Genomic DNA, 23,270 nt, shown 5'->3' with positions numbered 1-23,270 from the left:
GGTCACTCTCCCTATAGGTCACCAAGACAGCTGAGTCAGTCTCTGAAAGGATGCTTCTGCCCACACCTCCTGAACCTCCCTGCCCCTGCCCCTTACCTGGATGATGGCATCACCCTTTTGTCCCATGTTCTCCGCTGTCCTATCCATCCTCAGAATGACCTTGCTAAAGCAAGAGGAGTGAGTGAGTGAAAGTCGCTCAGTCATGTCCGACTCTTTGCGACTCCATGGACTGTAGCTTGCCAGGCTCCTCTGTCCATGGAATTCTCCAGGCGAGATTACTGGAGTGGGTAGCCAGCCGTTCCCTTCTCCAGGGGATCTTCCCAACCCAGGGATCGAACTCAGGTCTCCCATGTTGCAGGCAGATTCTTTACCATCTGAGCCACCAGGGAAGCCAAACCAAGAGGAAAGCAAAAACCAAACTTTGCATAGTTTCCCACTGATTAAAGCCCAGCTCCTCAGCCTCCTCTTCAGGGTCTTTCATGCCATTCTTTTTGCTGGGACCCCTCCCTGAAATATTCTGCCTTCCCCTGCTTGCCAGGGAAGTGATCTCAAAGGAGATTTTCCCAGAAGCCTCCTCTGACGTTCTGCCTCTGGGTTCTGGGGCCTTGACTTAAGCCTGTGCTTTATCCCATGGGGCCCTGACACCGTGACCTGGGGCCCCCTTCCTCTGTAGGGGGTGTTCAATGAGGCACCTGGGTCCCAGCACCCACTGCACAGTGGCTGTTCCGCAGATGTGAGCTGCTTGAATGCCTTGAAATGACCTGTGGATTCTTCATATCAGAATTTAGCTGCACAACGTACTCTTGCTATTGCTATTATTCACGACAGAAGTGGGTGTTCTGTGTTCTGTTTTCTTCCCCCCATATCTAATAATGCAAGCAGAAAGACTTGTCCTCCTATTACAAGCCTGCTGGGGTTTCTGTATATGCTCTTTTGCCAACACAGGAAATTAAGGTGCGTGCGATGAAATCAGCCACTTCATTATTGGAGTTTTGCCGAAAATGAAGAAACTCATCTCGTGGTGTGATTTGATTTAGGTGCTTTTCCTGATCATTAAACTTCATCCCTAGGGTGAAGCATCTCAGGGTGGTTTGCACTGCTGGCCTCCAAAGGAGGGGTACAGCAGCTGGATGTGGGTTCAAAAGGATCTCTGTCCCACTTTTTCATGGCCATGCACTGATGCAGGAGGTTTTGAAAGAGGGGTGTATTTCACCTCGTTACTTGCTTATTCTCTTCTGAAAGTTGATCCTTTAATCCTAAGCAAGTTTATAACCCATTTCTAACCGGCTTTTGTGTACACAGAGTCGAAGAAAGCACTTTCCTGTTTGCTGTGGGTCATTGGCCCATGTCCCAGCCCTGGGTTCATGTCAGCACGTGTGTGTTGAGGGTTTCATCTCAATAGTGCATACCTGGGTACAGATCGCCCGATTGAATGCGTGTTCCCCGTCTTAGTGAACTCATTCCCTACAGGAGCTCAGATGTAGACAGAACAGAGCTGTTATCCAAGGCGGCTGGAAGGGATGAACAAAAATAATATCATTACTGTTTGCCAGCCTTAAGGCCATGCTTTTTCCTTACATGACCTCGCTTAAGTTTTCCCAGGGCCCCTGAGACATAATACTATCATTATCTCCGTTCTACAGAGGAGGAGAACTGAGGCATAGGGCCTAAGGGCACGTATTGTGGGGTCAAAGTAGAACTGGATTGGAACCCAGATCTCTCTCACGTCAATGCCTGTCATCGTAAGCACCGCTTTAAGCCAGCACATCTCAAACTTGACTGAGCATCACCTGCACTCTTGTTAACGTGCAGGTTGTGATTGGGTAGGTCTAGGTGGGGGAGAGCAGAGAAGGCAATGGCACCCCACTCCGGTACTCTTGCCTGGAAAATCCCATGGACGGAGGAACCTGGTGGGCTACAGTCCACGGGGTCGCTAGGAGTCGGACACGTTTGAGCAACTTCACTTTCACTTTTCACTTTCATGCATTGGAGAAGGAAATGGCAACCCACTCCAGTGTTCTTGCCTGGAGAATCCCAGGGACAGAGGAGCCTGGTGGGCTGCCATCTATGGGGTCGCACAGAGTCGGACACAACTGAAGCGACTTAGCAGCAGCAGCAGGTGGGGGAGAGTGTCAGCAAGCCAGCACCCAGGTGATGCTCACATCTCTGATCTGAGGACCGACTTTGAGTAGCATGGTTGTAAACGCCTCTCAAGATGGAAGCAACCAGCTCAGGGGACTTGAAGGAGCCCGGGAAAAAGTGATTCAGTTCCTTGTGCCTTTCACACCCTCCCTTCTATGCTTTGCCTGCGTTGTTGCCACTGTTTCTCTTATTTCCAATGTCTGTCTGCCTTTCTCCTGGCTCCTCCTCCGGTCCTGCATCCTAAATAAAGCTCATCCTGACCCCAAGCTCTCCCTCTCTGGCCTACCACCCATCCCTCCACGCCCACGACTCCCAGGAGCTCCTTCTCCCTCCCAGACTGCTCCATCTCCCGGGTGCTCTGACCTCGCTGAGCTTTCCTTCTGAGCATCTCTGTCAGGATGCCACCTTGGATGTAGTACGGTTGTGAGGCTCTGGCCCCTGCTCTGGGCATCCCTGGATGGCTGTGTGCTTGGGCCATCCTCTTGCCTTTGTTTTCTGAATCATTTTCACAGCTCATCTTCTGAGGGTCTGCATTAAGATAAAAATTCTTGTGCTGCTGGTTATACATTGAATTAATTGTACAACCTGTCCATTTCAGATGGAATATATTCATTTGGATTTCAGAGCTTATTGGCTTGCTTCATTAGAGTGTATGTCCTATATCACCTGTATTGTTAGAATTATGCATAAGAAAGAAAAATTAGTTTCTCACTCAAAAGGCTTTTATAAATAATGTACCTATAATTTGGAACTGGTGTTTTTCATTTATTTTTTATTGAAGCAGCGTTGGTTTATAATATTTTATGTTTCATGTGTACATTATTTTTCAACTTCTGTGTACCCTACAGCATGCTCACCACCAAAAATTTTGTTTTCATCCTTCAGCATACCTATTCAATCCTGCCTGCTCCTCCCCATCTGGTAACCACTACTCTGTTCTTCGTATCTTTGTACCTATGTGTTTACTTTTGTTTGGTTTGTTCATTTAGTTAGTTTTTTTATTCTCCACATATGAGTGAAATCGTATGGTATTTTTCTCCATCAGACTTATTTCACTAAGTGTAATACCCTCAAGGACCACCTGTGTCATTGCATATGGCAAGATTTCATTCTTTCATGGCTGAGTAGTAGTATCTAGTGTGTGTTTGCATATTGCATTTTTTCCCTTCATTCATTGATGGGCATTTAGATTGCTTCCCTATCTTGGCTACCATGAATAATGCCAGGATGAACAGAAGGGTGCATATTTCTTTTCTAATTAGTGTTTTCATATTTTTTAGATAAATACCCAGAAGTGTGATTCCTGGATCATTTGGTAAATCTTCTTACTTTTTGAGGAATCTCCATACTGCTTTGCATGGTGGTTGCACCAGTTCACATTCCCATCCAGTACATGAGGTGTTTTGGTTATAAGAGGTCTCTTGTTTCTTTCCAGACTCTCAATAATGTTCTGAGTATGGAAAGTAGACAGAAATCTTAGGTTCAGATATATATGGTCACTAAACAGAAGAATAGTATGGATATTCTTATATTTTTAAGACTTCAAATAGTTTAAATATTTCAAGGCATGGTCTTTTCACAATTCTGAAATTCTGTATCCAATTTTACCACATTTAACCAAAATTTAAAAATAGACACACACTGTATTTGCACACACGTTACACACTCAACAATGAACAAGCCACTCCAGCCGAAACTCAAACAGGAAAGCAATTGATTTTCAGTAGTAGCTTAAAATGTGTTGAATTAAGAAATCACTTATAAGAGAAAAAATAACTTCTGAAAGTTTTAGTCCTGTTTTTGTGTACAGATTTTCTTAGAGAGTTTCTTAAATTGAAGGTGACATTTCAGCTTACCATGTGCTAGGATGGTCACCAGGTTTCAGCTATATTCATTTAATTCTGCAATTCCTCTATTCCTTTAACAGTATGACAAAACCAAAAGACAGAGGACGTTCAAGTGTCTATCATTTGTTGACAGTATTGTGTTGGATACCTAATGCAGCTCATGACTATAGATTTGAACAAGATTAGGGCTTCCCTGGTGGCTCAGACTTTAAAGAATCTGCCTGCAATACAGGAGACCTGGGTTCAATCTCTGGGTTGGGAAGGTCCCCTGGAGGAGGGCATGTCAACCCACTCCAGTGTTCTTGCCTGGATAATTCCCATGGACAGAGTAGCCTGGCGGGCTACAGTCTATGGGGTCGCAAAGATTCGGACATAACAGTGACTAAGCACAGCACATAGAAGAAGAAAAAAATGGGGCAAGCCACTAAAAGGTAGACAGCTCTGCAAATTATGCTCATGGTCTTAATTTCCACCAGATGTTCATTTCAGGCACACACACATAATCCTTTGGCTTTACGATTTCATACATTTTTGATCGAACACGTTGAATATTTTACAGTTCCGTGACTGGATGACTGTTGCCGTGATGCGGGGGACCAGGGTGAGCAAGCCTCCTGTGAAGCCTGTTCCCCAGCACATAAGCCTCCCAGGGAGATGGAATCTATTTATTTGGATTGGTATCCGTTCTTCCCTCCCGAGACTTCAGAGAGCTTGCAGGCAGCTCACAGTTCTTAAATATTTAAATATTCCAAAGTGAGCTGCAGGATGAAGGTGCAAGGGGAATAAAAGTGTATGGGGGGGAATATTGTGAAATCTATGACAGCAAACAGGCTGCTTGCTCTCCCCACCCTCGGGCTCCATCCCAGAGCTCTCAGGAAGCATTTTCCCTGCTCTGAGTGGAGAAGGAAAATCTCCCGTAAACATTGAAGGTGTGTGACCCTGAGGAGTGCTAGGGGCAATGGCAGAATTAGGTAGGGGCAGCCCTGATGTTGATAAATAACCAGCTGTGTGACCTCGGGTGTGTTCTTAACCTTTCTGGACTTCATTTATTCAAATGAGCACCGGATTGGAGGATTTATAAACCCCTTCTAATTATTTGGATTCTATATAGTGGAGGTAATGAAATTCCAGTTGAGCTATTTCAAATCCTGAAAGATAATGCTGTGAAAGTGCTGCACTCAGTATGCCAGCAAATTTGGAAAACTCAGCAGTGGCCACAGGACTAGAAAAGGTCCGTTTTCATTCCAATCCCAAAGGAAGACAATGCCAAAGAATGCTCAAACTACTGCACAATTGCACTCATCTCACACGCTAGTAAAGTAATGCTTAAAATTCTCCAAGCCAGGCTTCAGCAATACATGAACCATGAACTTCCAGATGTTCACGCTGGTTTTATAAAAGGCAGAGGAACCAGAGATCAAATTGCCAACATCCGCTGGATCATCGAAAAAGCAAGAGAGTTCCAGAAAAACATCTATTTCTGCTTTATTGACTATGCCAAAGCCTTTGACTGTGGATCACAATAAACTGTGGAAAATTCTGAAAGAGATGGGAATACCAGACCACCTGACCTGCCTCTTGAGAAATCTGTATGCAGGTCAGGAAGCAACAGTTAGAACTGGACATGGAACAACAGACTGGTTCCGAATACGAAAAGGAGTACATCAAGGCTGTATATTGTCACCCTACTTATTTAACTTATATGCAGAGTACATCATGAGAAATGCTGGGCTAGAGGAAGCACAAGCTGGAATCAAGATTGCTGGGAAAAATATCAATAACCTCAGATATGCAGATGACACCACCCTTATGGCAGAAAGTGAAGAAGAACTAAAGAGCCTCTTGATGAAAGTGAAAGAGGAGAGGGGAAAAGTTGGCTTAAAGCTTAACATTCAGAAAACGAAGATCATGGCATCTGGTCCCATCACTTCATGGGAAATAGATGGGGAAACAGTGGAAATAGTGTCAGACTTTATTTTTTGGGGCTCCAAAATCACTGCAGATGATGATTGCAGCCATGAAATTAAAAGACACTTACTCCTTGAAAGGAAAGTTATGACCAACCTAGACAGCATATTATAAAGCAGAGACATCGCTTTGCCAACAAAGGTTCGTCTAGTCAAGGCTATGGTTTTTCCAGTAGTCATGTATGGATGTGAGAGTTGGACTATAAAGAAAGCTGAGCGCTGAAGAACTGATGTTTTTGAACTGTGGTGTTGGAGAAGACCCTTGAGAGTCCCTTGGACTGCAAGGAGGTCCAACCAGTCCATCCTAAAGGAGATCAGTCCTGGGTGTTCATTGGAAGGACTGATGTTGAAGCTGAAAGTCCAATACTTTGGCCACCTGATGTGAAGAGCTGACTCATTTGAAAAGACCCTGATGCAGGGAAGGATTGAAGGCAGGAGGAGAAGGGGACAACAGAGGATGAGATGGTTGGATGGCATCATTGACTCAATGGACATGGGTTTGGTGGACTCCAGAAGTTGGTGGTGGACAAGGAGGCCTGGCATGCTGCGGTTCATGGGGTCACAAAGAGTCGGACACAACTGAGCGACTGAACTGAACTGAATCCTAAGATTTCAGAGCTTGAAAATATGCCAGCCTTCCCTGGAAAGGAAACCCTACGCCTAGAAGGTGGTGGTGCAAGATTTGGAAGAGCAGCAGAGGGTGAGAAATGTCTTGAGGGAGAATCCATATGCATTTAAAGGATTTTCTCCCTGTATTTGCTTCTCCTAAAATGTGCAGCCAATTTCTTCCTTCTCCATTGATCTGATCACCATTCTCTGTCTTCAGTCCCTTTTTCTGGAATTTTCTACTTTTTTTTTTTTTTTTTCAGGTTAAGCTCTGGTCGTTTCTCTTGGGTTCATTTAAATACTAAAATTGGCTTTTCTCTAACTTGACGTAGTCTTACCTTCTTTAGGGCGTTACGTTTCTCCTGATATGAGACCCCAGAATGGTCACCATGCCAAATCTGGGAGGTCTGCCTGAGACCCAGTTTTCCTGGTCACAAATGGAGTAGGCGGGGCACTTTGTCTATTAGCAGTTATTTTCCAAGCACTTACTATGTGCCAGGAACTGGTACAGGTATTGGGAAAAGGATAGTGAAAAAACAAAATCCCCACCCTCATGGAGCTTAGGTTCTAATGGACTCATCGTACTCAAGTTCCCTGAAGCTTTTCATCTTCAACCCTACATGTGTCCTTAAATATTTAAAAGATAGAATTTAAAACACTTTGTTCCTAGCCCAAAGGGGATGCTTTTTAGGTTTATTATCTGCCTACTGTTTGCATTTTCTGCAGTTCTCTCTTCCCCTAGGATTTATACTGTTAAAAAGTTCATAAGCTTTTTAAAAACTCTTGTTCTGTTAGGCAAGTATGGCTCCTCTTTCTCTCTACTTTAAAAAAAAAAATTATTTATTTATTTGGCTGCATCAAGTAAGTCTTAGTTGCAGGATCTTTACTGCATCATGCAGGATCTTTCCTTGCCACTCATGGACTCTCGAGTTGTGGCAAGCAGGCTCAGTTGCTCTGAGGCATGTGGGATCTTAGTTCCTCGACCAGGGATTGAACCCTCATACCCTGCATGGCAAGGTGGATTCTTAACTGCTGGACCTCCAGGGAAGTCCCTCTCTCTACTTTTTTTTAACCTGTTTTCTTTCCAGTGTCCTAAAGGACTATCTATAAAATATTGGTTCATTGCCGAGACAAAGGTATACATTGATATCATTCAACCAGGATGTTCTAGAAATAAGTCATTGAATCAGCTTTACTTCTTACTTTCAGACTTTGTGTTTCTTGAATCTTTTTAGTAAATTTAGAAAAAAATTAAAAATAAAAGTCATTTTACTTGAAGACTTTGAAGTGAGTTTAGATAGAGCTTGGGCATCACAAATGAACTGTTGTGTAAGAATTTTAGTGTCTGACAATAGAAGCTTTGGAACCTGTAATCTCACTTTCTGTGCATTTTCCGTTCTAAGATTATTCATCTGGTCACCTCTACCATCAGGCAAAGCTGACTGTGTTACAAAGTAGTGCATAAGCTGCCTTTCTGTCCACATTGTATGTGAGCACTGTTTTTACACTACATTTTGCACAAATTGTAAAGCACATTCTTATTTCATAGGGTTATAAGCATTTCAACATTTGTGCTTCACAAGATAATTATATCATTAAAAGTAAATTATCACATAGGGCTTCCCAGGTGGCACAGTGGTAAAGAATCTACCTGCCAATGCAGGAGGAACAAGAGATGTGGGTTCGATCCCTGGGTCAAGAAGATCCCCTGGAGAAGGAAATGGAAACCCACTCCAGTATTCTTGCCTGGAAAATTCCATGGACAGAGGAGCCTGGTGGGCTATAGTCCATGGGGTCGCAAAGAGTAGGACACAACTGAGCACATGCACACACACAGAAATTATAGCATATTCAGTAGCTCCAGATAAAAGTGATAATCAGATGGTAAATGGATGCTCTAAGACTGGAGGAGGACAAATTACCTTGGTATTTGAACCGAGAGAGTTTTCAGAGCTCATCTTTATGCAGAGCGTCTCTGTGGCTGATATGAAACTGATGATGATTTTTATCATTAATGAGCTTAAAGTAAAAGAAAAAATAAGACTTATAGGTAGATAACTTAGGACAGGGAGTCAAAATTGTCATTACAGGCAAGTAGTGTTTCTGATGATGATCATGGTTTTCTTGCACAGATGTTTTTGAACAGGTGCATTAGCAGGCTTTAGGAGGTTAGAATATCTCCCCAAAAGTATAGGAAAAATGTTTCTTTTTTTTGAAAGTTCATTTCATAGAGGAGATGAGTCATTGTTTGCAGCATTTTTCTTAGAGGGACTGGACTCCTAAAAAGTGAAGAACAAATGAAGACTTTAGAGACACTAAAGTCTTGTTCTGATTATTTGCATAAAAATGAAGCTCTCAGAAGTGACCCACCTGCAGCCCCTGACACAAGGTGAGGGCAGCCGGTAAGTCTGGGTCATCACAGTCCAGGAGAACTTTCTGTATTGATACAAATGTTCTCCATTGGGAGTTGTTTTATAGGGCAGCTGCTAAGCATAGATGTCTATTGGGCCCTTAAAAAATATGGCATGTGCAACTGAGGAACTGAACTTCCAACCTGAATTATTTTGACTAGTTTAGATGGCAACAGGCCTATGTGTTGGACAGCACAGGTCTGGGAAGTGGATCTGTGCTTTGTGCACGTGCTAAGACCGTTTGGAGAATCTCAGGGCATCTTTGTGATGCAAAAGAAACTGAAGCTTCTATCTCAGAGGAGACTTTTCTGTGGATTCCCCATCCCTCCCAGATTGAGCCACTGAACCAGACTGAAGTCGCTCAGTCATGTCTGACTCTTTACGACCCCATGGACTGTAGCCTACTCGGCTCCTCTGTCCATGGGATTTTCTAGGCAATAGTACTGGAGTGGATTGCCATTTCCTTCTCCAGCGGATCTTCCCAACCCAAGGATCGAACCCGGGTCTCCCGCATTGTAGACAGACGCTTTACTGTCTGAGCCACCAGGGAAATCCACCAGTACACTAATTCACTCTCCTGGTACAAGCACACGCATACCCACACACAGGGTATGGTGTTACAGGTTCTTTGTGGCCCTGAAAACATCAAATGTTCATTTGCACATTTTGAATTATGTATCCAAAGAGAGGCGCTCTGCAGTCTCACCGTCACTAGCGTCATTAACACTGAACCTTCAGGCTAACACCTTAAGCATCACTTGGCTTCATGCTTGATGTGGATAGAATCACTATGAATCTAGCACCAAAGTGATCTTGGGGACGGAGGGCTGTAATCTAATACCATCCCAGCATGTTCTCTGGATGCTTCCTGGCTCTTTCCTCAGTCTGCGTTTTGGCTTGAGGTCATGGAGTTTTGTGAGAAATTACTGTTATAGGGGTTTGGGGTTTGTGTTTGCCTTTAACTTTTCTACAAACCCCAAAGCTGTCCTTTGGGAGCCAGGGCCATGCTGTGTGCTGTGGGGAACTCTTCTGTGATGAGGGCTCGTGTGAGATCTTGGACTTACCCTGTGGACCACGCCACCACTTGGCATTCATCCCAGTCTCTTTGGGGTACCAACCTGGCTACTGACAGTACTGTGTATTTTCTCCCAAATGTCTACATCCTGTGAACCTCTGACAGTTGAGAACGTGGATAGGAAGGCAAGAACAGAGGCTACCCTGTGAACCCGCCCGTCACCCAGCCTCCCACCTAAAACCCAGGTGTCGACCTACTGCATCTCTAGGGGTCTTTGTGCTCTCAAGCCAGTGGGTGGGTGGGTGCGTGCGTGGGTGTGTGTATAGCAAATGAGGATGGGAACTCTTGAAAAACATAGGCAGGAAATTGAGGGCAGAAGGATGCGTTAGGATGGAGAAGGACCAGCCACATCCGAGATTGTGGCCCTCAGCCCTGCCCATGAGCCCACAGCCCAGGGAGCTGGTGTGATGGCCTTTGGACGCCTGATAAACCCTTCCCTCTGCACCCCGTGCTCCAGCCACAGTGGCAGCCTCTGTTCCAGGCACCAACGGCCTCCCTATTCTGCCTTTTGCATCCTCTTCTCTATCTGGAATGCCTCCCCACCAACCCACCCAGCTCTCCAGCCCAGAGTGCTGGCCGCCTTACCTGAGAAGCTCTTCTCAGGACGAGATGAGCCTCCTCTCACTCTGCCCCCAGCCACTGGCTCATCTGAACAGCTCAGAGCAAACGCCAGTGTCCTTGGGTGTAGACTAACCCAGGAGTCGGATAAATCTGCACTGCATTTCTTTACAATGAAAATCCGAACAGACTGGAGTGATTTTTTTTCCCCCTACAAGGGCAACAAGTCATACTACCAGTTTCTTAGAAGAATGTAGTCATCATTATTAAATACCCAGACTGAAGAAGTCGGGGTGGTTCCCACTGCCCCTGTTTAACCCTTGTGTCCAGTGTGGGTGAATGCATGGGTTTAATTGGATCGGGTGACTATATATCAGAAACAATTCAGCTGAGCTGTTGCGCTGATTGGATGTTTTTAAAATAACCAACTCGGGTGACCACCCAAGTCACCACCTGACCTTCTTTGGTTTGTCCAAGGAGTGGGTAAGCATTTAGGGACAATATATGGAGAGTCAGCCTCCTCCTGGGCCTACTCTTTCCTGCTCCCTCCTTCCTTCCCTTCCCTTCTTCCCTGCCTCCTTCCTTCCTTTTCTTTCTTTTTCTCCTTCCTTCCCCTCTCCCTTCTTTCCCTCCTTTCTTTTCCTTTCTTCCTCTTTCCTTTTCATCTTCTTTCTATTTTATTTCTACTTTTCCATATTTCTTTTTCTCTTGCTGCCTCTTCTTCATTTTCAGCTTAGCAATCAAGATAGAGCAACCCAGCCATGGATACCTGTAAGTTTTCCTGATTTGAATGAGTGCCTTGATCATTTTTAGAACCTATATATGACATCTGTTTACATAGACATAAACTCTCCCTTTTCACAGCTCTCTGGTTTTTGTAACACTGTTACTGCGGTCTTTTAAAATTTATTATATTCTGAAACATGGAATCTGATGGTTAGGCATCGTGATATTATTCTGTGGACAGAGATTTCTCATTAGAGTGAACTGATGAACTTCCCTTTCCTGTTATCTGTGTTTATAGATGTATGTGTCTGTGTGGATGTGTATGAATAAAGCCAAACAATATCTACTTACATTTTTGAGAGTGTAGTTTGCCACTGATATGGAGGAGGCAGGGAGTCCATGACATTTCTAGTTTAATTTTAGTAGCGCAAAAATTAAAATCAAACCTCAGCTCCTGCTTTGGTGTTTGTTAACTCAAATTTAAAATTAGAAATGTGGTAATTATTTGGCCGTTCTGACTTTCTAAGGGAAACCTTATCATATTGTATGTGTGCGTGTGCTGGCCTTTAAAAATAGACATTGCCATGAGAGATGGGCCTCACTGTCTATACCGCCGTCTAACTGCCAGCTGATGCCTGTGAGTCGGTGGGCTTTGGAAGCATTGGTGAGCTGGTGACTCTTCCAAGGAGCCTTAAATACCACCTTTGGCTGCATTCACTTCATCTTAGACAAAGCTCTTTTGTTTTAAAAGCTAACTGCCTAAGAGTAAACACACTTGACCCTGGTCGTAAACATTTGTCATACATCTGGATAGTCTTAGCTTTCACGGACCAAATCATTTTGGCAGAAGAGTCATTAAAGTCTGACAGCCCAACAAATTATCCCAAATTCCTCATTCTCCTTACAGACTGTGACCCACCATCCACATGAAGATATTTCTTCTCTGGTATTGAAAAGTCCCCTTTGATTCATGTCCTTAAGATGATAATGTATATAAAAGAACTTAAACATGGGTGATTGAGAAAAAAAACACACGTATCTATGGTTTTGTGTGCAGTGCTTTCTGTCAGCCTTCTGAGGAGGGAATTCAAAGGACCATTCATTTCAGTTTCTGTTTATTTTTTTAAATTAATTTTTATTGGATCACAGTTGATTTACAATGTTGAGTTAGTTTCTGCTGTATAGCGAAGTGAATGAGTTATACATATACATACATCCACTCCTTTTTAGAGTCTTTTCTCATATAGGTCATTACAGAGTATTGAGTAGAGTTTCCTGTGCTATAGAGTAGGTCTTTATTAGCTATCTATTTTCTATGTAGTAGTAGCAGTAGTGTTAGTCACTCAGTTGTGTCCGACTCTCTGGGACCCCAGGAACTGTAGCCCGCCAGGTTCCTGGAATTTTCCAGGCAAGATAGTGGAGTGGGTACCCATTCCCTTCTCCGGGGGATCTCCTGCATTGCAGGGAGATTCTTTACCGTCTGAGCCACCAGGGAAGCGACATATACACACTACTATATATAGTATGAAAGTGTGTATATGTCAAACCTGACCTCCCAGTTCGCCCTTGGTAACCGTATGTTTGTTTTGTACATCTGTGTCTCTAGCATTTCCATTTAGATTCCAGAGGCTGTATGATCATCTTTCCACTGGGGGGATTCTGTCCACTGTGACGGCTGTCATCCTCGGCTGCTTAGGCCTGGATCTTGAGTTGCCACTTTTAGTACAAATCCTGCCCCTCCCCCCACAGGCTTCTGGAGCCTTTGAGCACGTGGTGACCACACAGAGCATCTGCTGCCAGGCCACGCCTGTAACCGGGAAGTGGAGGGGCAGCCGAGGGTCCAGGGCTGCCCGGACCAGTGCCTCTGGATGGTCACACATGAGTGATGAAGCCCAGGGTTTTGTGAGCGGGTTTGGTTATAGGGTCCAGGCCTGTGCCAGGCATCATGGGTCTTTGTAAGAGGCCGGGTTGTTGGGGCTGGGGTCTGACCCAGCTTTGACTTGGCTTGGCTTGGCTTCCTGTAGCCACTAATGTTAAAAAAAAAAAAAAAGAAACAAAACTCTGCCCAAGGCCCCCAAAAGGCCCCTGCTCCACAACAGAGCCTGGCCTTGTCAGGGTGCTGTCAGCAGCCCATAGCTGTCAGAAAAGACAGTGTTTTCCTTTCTGTGACCTTACAGACATAAAGCAAAACTTACATGTGACGAACTCAGCCATAAACCCCCACTCCCTTGCGATCATGTGCTAAGGTCTTGAATCTTCTTCTAAGCAGGGGGTAGCTGTTGGGTTTGAGGCTTGTTCTAGAGCTTTCTGTAAAATCAGATTTATTCAATAGTCTCGCATCCTAAAGAGAGCTGGATTAGCCATCCCCACCCTTGATAACAGCCCGCTCCCCTCATGCTCATGTGAGCACCTTGGTGGTCGTCTCAGGTCTCCATGTAGGCTGCATCCACAGTCGTCATATTGTGTGTTTTCAGGTTTCAGGGACAACTTTATATGGCCCATGACATATACTGTGTGTTAAGACTTGAAAACCTCTTTCTATCTTGGCCAGATTATGCAATATTCAAATAGGAATCAGTCTTCTAAATCAGATATTCCCCATCTGCTATCCAGTTGGGCCTGCTCAGGCCATTTTTCATCCTTCATGCCATGGAGAGCCACATAAACACTGATTTGAAAGAAGTCTCATATCTATTGGGTCCCAGAGCCCACAGGCAAAAAGTGTACTGTGCACCTTGGAGTTCACCCAGAAACCCCACGTCATGGTCATATGGGAGGATCCCTTCAGGAGAGCTTCAAAAAGCATTTACTTTCAGATTGGAGACTTTTTAGTTAATTGCACAGAATTTCTTTTTTTTTTTTTTTTAATTGAAGTATAGTTGAGTTATAATGTTGTGTTAATTTCTTCTGCACAACAAAATGATCCAGTTATGTGTATATGTGTGCATATTCAGTCGTGTCTGACTCTTTGCCACCCTCTTGACTGTAGCCCACCAGGCTCTTCTGTCCATGGGATTCTCCAGGCCAGAACACTGCAGAGGGTTGTGATGCTTTCCTCTAGGGGATCTTCCAGACTCACAGATTGAACCCACCTCCCTTAGGTCCCTGCAATAGCAGATAGGTTCTTTACCACTCTAGTACCACTTAGGAAGCCCAACATATATACACATGCCATGCACCGCGTGGCATGCAGGATCTTAGTTCCCTGACCAGGGATTGAACCCTCACTCCCTACAGTGGAAGCATGGAGTCCTAACCACTGGAACCACCAGGAAAGTCGCTATACATTTTTTAAAAATATTCTTTTCCTTTATGGTTTATCATTAGATATTGAATATAGTTCCCTAATAGGACAAAATTCTTTGTAAAATTTATTTATTTTTAATTGAAGGATAATTTTTTTACAGTATTGCATTGATTTCTACCAAACATCAACAAGAATCAGTCATTGGTTTACCCATGTCCCCAGGACAGAGTTTCTTAATGTGAATTTGCTTATCCTGTAGTTGACTTTGATTTAAACAGACAGCAGCATGGAGAACAGCATACATATATATGCATACGTGTAAACACACACCCCCTTGGCACATGACAGAAGATTCTAAGAGCCAACCAGCACCCTGGCCTCTGTGTAGACCACACAGAAGGATAGCATTACTGGGTGCACTTTGGCTGCCCTCTGTACTGTCATTTTTAGGATTTTACTAACATATTATTTGAAGTTTAAAATAAAATCAGTTGTTCTTAAGAGAAACACATGACCTGCCATGCACTTTACATAAAAAAATATCAATGCAGTACAGTAAATCCGCCATACACTTTGCATAAAAAATATCAATGCAGTACAGTAAATCCCAACGTCAGATTAACAAGTTAGCTATGTGAGATTTTGTGTACCTGAGATCTGCCTTGTAGATCGATTTATTGTAGATTTTTGTTTGATTTTAGAACATCATGCATATTTATTGTCCTAATTGCCTGAACTCCAAGGTCAGAACAGGTTTACCTCTTTTTGTCTTAAGGCTACAAACACAGTTTCCTCAAATAGTGAAATTCTAATAAACCAACAAACTGCTTGTTGAAAGAACCTTGAGTGGATCAAGATTTAAACAAAGACTGAATTTGGTCTTATTTAGAAGAGGTATGATATGTTGTTGCAAATTGTGGAGGGCAACTATCCACTTCAATTTAAACTTGGTGAAAGGAATAAGAAGAAATCAGTGTGGAGGTTTGTTTGAAGTATGGTGAACTCTTAATTATCCTGAAAATTGGGTATTTCCAAGTGGCAGATATTTCTAAGTGTATCTAAACAGGTTTGGAAAATGGTTTGATACTTATAGTCGATATTGGTATGTCTGGTATTTAGGTCTCCTAACTGTTATTGCAGGTGTTCAGTAAATACCTGTGTGGTGGTGAAACTGATGAATGGGACACACACACACAGACACACATGCACGCACACACACACACACACACACACACACACACACACACACGCTGAAAGCATTTGATGTCCTTATCTGCTGAGCTCCAGTGAAATTTCTCTTTTTAACACTTCTGACTCATTCAAGTGTTTTCCAGAAGGAAGGTAATTACATGTTTTTGTTTTAAACAGTTCTGTTTTTATACTGCTGGTGGACAAGTGAGGAATAATCAGTTTTAACTTTTAAATGAAATGAGTAATTAAGTCCAGAAGGTACTGCTGATAAAATTGGAATCCTATCTGTCATTTAATCGAGTGCCATGTTAACTTTGCTTTGCATGTTGCTGGGGGAAGGAAATATGCTAGACAATACACTCTTAAATTTTTTGTAATGATTGAGAGAATTAGGATCATTTAAAAAGGTTGAAAGACCAGGTGACCAATGTCTAGAAAGTTGTTGAATTAAACCTAAAGTAAACAAGCTAAGATTATTGTGATGTGGTACTTTTTAAGAAGAGCAATTTAGAAATTGGTATGTTCCTTAAACAGTGTAGATGCTGTTGTTTACCTTGAAAGGTTTGCTTGTGTGATTCACTTATTTGAAAGTTCAGACCTATTGTGTGACTACAGCCTCCTGGGGCCAGACTGTTGTTCGTTGTTCTTCTTGAGTTGCTCGATTGTATCTGACACTCTTGTGGCCCCATGGACTGTAGCCCACCAGGCTCCTCTGTCCATGGGATTCCCCAAGCAAGAATACTGGAGTGAGTTGCTATTTCCTCTTCCAGGGGATCTTCTCAACCCAGGGATCAAACCTGCATTTCCTACATTGGCAGGCAGATACTTTACCACTCAGCCACCTGGGAAGCCTCACATTCTAACACTCTTAGTTATTAATGGGCATCTCTCAGTATTTGAGGGGGTTGGTTCCAGGACCCACCACGGGTACTAAAATCCCCAGAAACTCAGGTCCCGTAGGTGGCCCTCCTATGGGATGCTGATCCACTGTTCAGCATCCGTGGAACCAACCAACTGCAGATCATATAGTGCTGTATTTATTGCAAAACATCTACTTACAGGTGAACCCATGCAGTTTAAAGCCATGTTGTTCACGGGTCACCCATACTTGTATTAGCATGGGAAGTCATTCAACCTGTCTCCTGTCCTCATCTGTAAAATGGAGACAGTGATGTACCTGGCATGTTGAGTTGTTAAAAGACACTTAAAGTGGCACTTGCCACGTGGCCATGTTTATTGAGAGAGTACTATTATTAATCTTCATTAGGGCAAAGATGACTCGTAAGTTTCAGTTTTAGCCTTAAACTGTAAGGACTTCTTTTTTTTAAACAGTTTATTAAAGTATAGTTGATTTACAGTATTGTGTTAATTTCTGCTGTACAGCAAAGTGATTCAGTTATATGCATTCTTTTTCATATTTTTTTCCATTATGGCTTATCATCGGATATTGAATATAGCTCCCTGTGCTATGCAGTAGGACCTTGTTGTTTATCTATCTTACGTATAATATCTTACCTCTGCTAACCTCCGCCTCCTACTCCATCCGTCCTCCTTTCCACTCCCTTGGCAATCACAGGTCTGCTCTCTCAGTCGGTTTCTCTTTGTGGATAGGTTCATTTGCACCATATTTTAGATTCCACATATAAGTGGTATCATACGGTATTTGTCTTTCTCTGACTTGACTTCACGTAGTGTGATAATCTCTAGTTGCATCCATGTTGCTGCAGATGGCATGATTTTGTTCTTTTTTATGGCTGAGTTGCATTGCCTTGTGGCTCCCCAGGTGGCTCAGTGGTAAAGAATCTGCCTGCAGTGCAGGACACGCTGGTTCGATCCCTGGGTCAGGAAGATCCCCTGGAGGAGACAATGGCACCCCACTCCAGTATTCTTGCCTGGGAAATCCCATGGAGAGGGGAGTCCATAGGATTCTAAAGAGTCAGACACGACTGACTGAGCACAGCAGAATTCCACTGTGCATGTACCACATCTTCTTCATTCATCTGTCAGTGGGCGTTGAGGTTGTTTCCACGTCTCGGCTCTTGTGAGTAGTGCTGCTATGAACATAGGGGAACGTGCCCCTATCTTTTTGAATTAGAGTTTTGTCTAGAAGTGGGATTGCTGGATCAGGTGCCAACTTTATTTTTGAGGAACTCCCATACTGTTTTCCATAGTGGCTACATCGATTTACATTGTAAGGAATTTTTATTTTTCATCTCAAATGTTATTGCAATGATTTTTTTAATCTTGGCGTTAAAAGTAGACAGTTTGAGCGTATGATTCCTTGGAATCTAGGGAAATTAATGTGTTATTTTAGTTACAGTAATAGAAAATGACTACTTCTGAGGCCTGAGCAGTCATTCCAAAACCAGTTTCCTGAAGAGGTGGTGCTCAATATATTAGATTTAACCAGGCTTCTTTAGCTGGTTCACACCCAGAAAGCCTTGGTCATAACTCATGTACATCCCACCAGGGGAAAGGAAGACTTTCCTGCTTATGTTTTGGGTGGGGTTTTGGAACTTATATGTAAGATGATTATCTGGATTTTATTACCCATTGGTGGGTTCCTTTTATTAAAATAAAAATAAAAGAAGAGAATATTCTTTTGGTTCAGATGTGAAATTGTAGCAAATACCTACATATTTATTCATCAGAGGAAATTTGGGATGAATTGAAATGAAATATTTCAGCTAGACTTGGATCAGCGTCAGATTGAACAGGTCATAGTTAATTTAAAAAGGCGATAGTTTTCTAAAACTGAATGATCATGGCATCACCAACTCATGGGCATGAGTTTGAGCAAACTCTGGGAGATGGTGCAGGACAAGGAAGCCTGGCGTGTTGTGGTCCATGGTGTCACAAAGAGTCGGACACGACTGAGCGATTGAACAGCAACAGCATTCAAATCACTTGGTGAAGTTTTTGAAAAATACAGTTTGCTGGGCCGCACCGCAGGCTGTTTACACGTAATTGAGGGATGGGGCTGGAATCCTCCCCCAGGCGGTATGATGCGAGCACGGTGGGTGGCCCTGCCCCTGGCCTTCTGTCTCTCCCCGTGCAGCGTCTTGGCCCAGTGCCATCTGTCACTGGCGTGTGAATGGACACACCTGCAGTGGGGCCTTCAGAACATTGTTCTAATCAGCTGTACACTCAGGAAAAGCACACTCACTCAAGGGTCAAAGGCTATTTTGAAAATTGAGTTTTCCTTCGCTAACCTTTTGTGTTTGTTTTTTTTCCCCCCAACTGTGTAACATCTCGTAGAAAAATCATATTTAAAATCCAAGCAAACACAGGATGTCCTCATCTTATTTTTACCAAATCTAAGTCTAGGGCAGTTCCTTTGAATTACAAATTATTTGTTGAACTACAGTGTACATGGACAGAGCATACATGGGGAACAGCATGGCACCCAGACCCTGAGCCCTCTAGCAGAGAATCGTCTATCAGTTTGTGAGGGATTCGACCATAATTCAGCTCACGAAGGAGCTACCGCCAACTCCAATCACTGCCTTCATGTATGATGTAAAGAACACTCAGTCATTCTTTTCGCTGATGTCATTACCAGCACAAGAGAAGCTCAGGGTAAAGGAACAGCAGGATGCTCTAAGAAGCTTCCCCGAGAATAACTAGAACAAGGGGATGTATTTCTATCAGCCATTAAGAATCAGTAACCAGAGCTCTATTGTCCCTGGGTCTTCAGAGTCCCTGGAACTTTGCTCTGGTGACCCCACTGCCCCTGCGGCACACACCTGCTGCCCGAATCCAAGCAGATCCTCTTCTTGCTCATAATAGGAAGGGCTGAAAATTGATATTTTCTGAGATAGTGAAGGAGGTGAGTCCTGCCAACCAACACCTGAGCCTTCCCTAGGGCAGGTATAGAATATTTCCAGAGAAAATTTTGCTGACAAAGCTCACACCCTTTCCTCCCGCTAACTTCTAGAGTCAATGTCCGTGGCATGATACCTGTTCCCCTTTGTTGTTTCTAATATCCGTAAGTGACCTTGAACCCTAGGCTACCTCAAGTGCTAGAGTCCCAGGGAGCCAGCCATCGCCAGCCACCTTAAAGGAGTCACTCTGATCGTGGTGACTAGTCATTTTCTGAGGAGTTTCCCAGTCTCTGAGATACTCCTGTTCCTCTCTTCTAAGACGCTACAGGGCTGGGACCTGGTGCCTTGTAGATCTGAGAGTCACCAGTCCTACCTTCCAGGTAGCCCTTGAACTCAAGGACTTCTGTACCTTTGGTCTTGGCTTGGTTCCCGTTCCTCTCTGGAATATCCCAGGATGTCATAAAATGTCAAGTAATTTTTTTTTTTTAAATCTTTACCAAGGGCTGGCATTCGATCTGTCCTATATGAGAGGGACACACCTGCCAGAGCTAAAAAGAGGCTCTTATCACATCCTACCTGGCACGGGGGCAGTTGGGGATGAGTAACCACTTGACATGGGCTGGCAGTTCCTCCTGACTGTGGTTCCTAGCAGCTCTGCCTGCCTCAGTGTCCAGCCTTTACATTTAAAACAGATAAAGCCTTAAGACTCCATGTCCCAGTGCAGGGGCCCTGGGTTTGATCCCTGGTCAGGCAACTAGATCCCATATTCTGCAACTGAGAATTTGCATGCTGCAACTAAGACCTGGCATAGCCAAATAAATGAAATTAAAAAAAAAATAAATGAAACAGGTAAAGCATTTAAGAAGAAGGGCTCCTGGGTGCTTTGAGACATTAAAATAAATGAGAAGGAGCAATGTACAGGACATATTGGGCTTCCCTGATAGTTCGGTTGGTAAAAAATCCACCTGCAATGCAGGAGATCCTGGTTCAATTCCTGGGTCGGGAAGATCCCCTGGAGAAGGGATAGGCTACCCACTCCAGTATTCTTGGGCTTCCCTTGTGGCTCATCTGGTAAAGAATCCGCTTGCAATGTGGGAGACCTGGGTTCGATCCCTGAGTTGGGAAGATCCCCTGGAAAAGGGAAAGGCTACTCTGGTATTCTGGCCTGGAGAATTCCATGGGCTGTATAGTCCACGGGGTCGCAAAGAGTTGGACAAGACTGAGCAATTTTCACTTTCACTTTCAATGTACGGGAGATAATAAATAAATTTCCTTCTCAGTAAACAAAAGTACACGAAGCGTTACAGTCAGAGGGATTCATGCAGGGTGGGAGGAGACGGCTGGATGGTGGACTGTCAGCAGTGCAAACACATGGATGAGGATGGAGAACCATCATGCCCCTTGGGCACAGAGTGGGTGTTCTATAAGTGTGATTTATCCCCAAAGGCAAAAGCTCACTAGTCCATATTCAAACAGCCGTGTAGAGTAGAGATCAGATATGTAGGACAAATGTGAGATCGCTGATTGCTTCATGCACAAATGCAGCTTGGAAGTGTTTTATGAGCAAGCAGCACTTTGAACACTTCAGGGCCTCCCTCGGAAGCTTGGAAGTCATAGGTGGGCACACAGAAGATGGCAGTTTGATGGGGGGTGTGCTGAGGTTGAAGAACAGGAGTCTGGGGAGACTTCACAGATGGAAAGGAGGGAGGGTTTTGATAAGTGGAAAGATGAGAGTTTGTGGAAGGAAGGAGGAAGAAAGGTGGAAGGGAGTGGTCATCGATTGGACCAAGGAGGGCCGTGAATTTCAAGATAGTTGGGGTGTGTTTACTGCCCACAGAATTCTTGGGTATCTTGACAGGGCAGATGCTGACGACTGCAGGAGGGATGGGGTAGATGAGGTGCTACTGAAGTCGGGGAGGCTGTGGGATTGGACGAGTCTCAAAGTGTGGTGACGATGATGCAGCAGAGAGAGGAAGGAAGGGATCAGAGTGGGGCACGGGAGGAATGTACCAGTTCGAGCGATTGATTGGGTACCAAGGTCAGCAGGGATGGAGGAGACGCATGGGGCCACTGCCTCAAGTGCATGGGGAGCCACAGAGTATGCATGAGAAAAGGGTGAGGGGTGCCACAACGTCACAGTGATGAGCTTGCTGCATTTTCCCTATTGCTTCTGGAGGGAGATCAGCAGAAAAGCCTGCAGAGTCCCGTGTTCTGAGCGAGAAGGATTTGGCTGTAGAGGTGGCTGCCGGCTCCCCATGGTGGGAAACAGCAGGCAGGTGGGAGGCAGGAGGTTGAGTCTGCTGCCCCAAATGACTGCCGTGTCTGGTGCTGTGCAGAGACCGCCAAGGGCCTTTTATAAGCTTCCCTGGGAATCTGGAAGAGTGATCAGGCAGGTGCCTGTCTTGCAGCACAGTTAATCACAGAGTAAATTGTTAGTTGCAGATTAGAGATAGTTTAGCTTCTGTAAAAGCTCAACAGGAGATAAGGTATCTCATGGGTCCCAGAGCTGCTATTTTGCATCTTCTCCTCACCCTAGATCCTCAGGTCTTTGAGCCCTGCCCCTGAATGGGGCAAGAGTAAGGATGGGAAGGCTTTGACCTGAGTTGAATTGCTTCCAGCTCTGCTTCAGGCCTACAGTCTGGTTGTCATGCACAGGTGAACCTCGGCCTCTGAGCATCTTCCGAGGCAGTGAGCAGGACCTTGACTGCTAAAGGCTGTACCTCCAATGACCCCTGCAAGCACTTCAGAGGAACAGAAGCCCACGTTGACTGAGACAGCAAAGTGGATTAAGTGCTAGGAATAACTTGGCATGGAATATGTAGAATCTACATGTATAAAATTGTGGAATATGCCTAAAGGATACAAAAAGAATTTGAAAAAAAAAAAAAGTGGGAGGGCATGCATTGTGTTCTAGAATAAGAAAATTCAAGATTGTGAATATAGCAATTCTTCATAAATTAATTTATTAAATTTAACTTATTCCCAATAAATACCAACTCTTAAAAAAAAAGGTAGGCAAGTGGATTCTCAGTTCACATAGGTATATAAACAAGAGCTATCACTTATTAAACACACTGTGGAATTAAAAGGTATTACTGGCATAAAGGGCTTCCCTGGTGGCTCAGACGTTAAAGAATCCGCCTGTAATACAGGAAACCCAGCTTTGATCCCTGGGTTGGGAAGATCCCCTGGAGGAGGAAATGTCAACCCACTGAAGTATTCTTGCCTTGAGAATCCTATGGACAGGAGTTCATGGGGTTGCAAAGAGTCGGACACACCTGAGCTACTAACATACACGCTGGCATAGAATAAAACAGAACAGTGCAACAGATTAGAGAACCAGAAATAGTCCCCAAAATATATGGGGATAAATTTTTTAAATGAGGGGAAAAAGCATTTAAAATCAGTAGGGGAAAATGGACCATTAAATGAATGCTAAGACAACTGGGTAACCACATGAAAAAAATAACAAATAAATTTATTTCTTTAAATAAATTGTACCATACATCAGGATACATTTCCAAGAGATCTCATATTTACAGATGAACAAGTCAACTGTGTAAAGACATTTTTGAGAGTTATTGGAGAGTTGATCAAGTATCAAAGGACATCATATGCATTATTAAATTTGTTACATATGGTAATATCATGATGGCTATGCAAGAAAATGTTCATA

General features: G+C 43.8%; 1 protein-coding gene across 21 annotated transcripts in view; it reads left to right on the top strand.

Moving 5' to 3' along the window:
- Positions 1-23,270, top strand: part of SVIL (supervillin) — a 256,176-nt gene that overhangs the window by 88,771 nt on the left and 144,135 nt on the right. For 3 of the 21 annotated variants that reach the window (XM_025000265.2, XM_025000267.2, XM_025000266.2), the window contains exon 1: positions 10,944-11,377. The exons of 8 other annotated variants lie outside the window; for them this stretch is intronic. In XM_025000265.2, the coding sequence (XP_024856033.1) occupies positions 11,368-11,377 (10 nt within the window). In that variant the 5' untranslated portion in view covers positions 10,944-11,367. Of the gene's footprint in view, positions 1-10,941; positions 11,378-23,270 lie in introns of those variants that run through there. 10 more of the 21 variants (XM_025000291.2, XM_025000290.2, XM_025000289.2 and 7 more) reach the window with 7 other exon arrangements.

Source organism: Bos taurus, chromosome 13 (assembly GCF_002263795.3).
Source record: "Bos taurus isolate L1 Dominette 01449 registration number 42190680 breed Hereford chromosome 13, ARS-UCD2.0, whole genome shotgun sequence".
NCBI classification, from domain to species: Eukaryota; Metazoa; Chordata; class Mammalia; order Artiodactyla; family Bovidae; genus Bos; species Bos taurus.
Note: the sequence above shows the minus strand (reverse complement) of the source record. Positions and strands in the feature narration are given on the sequence as shown.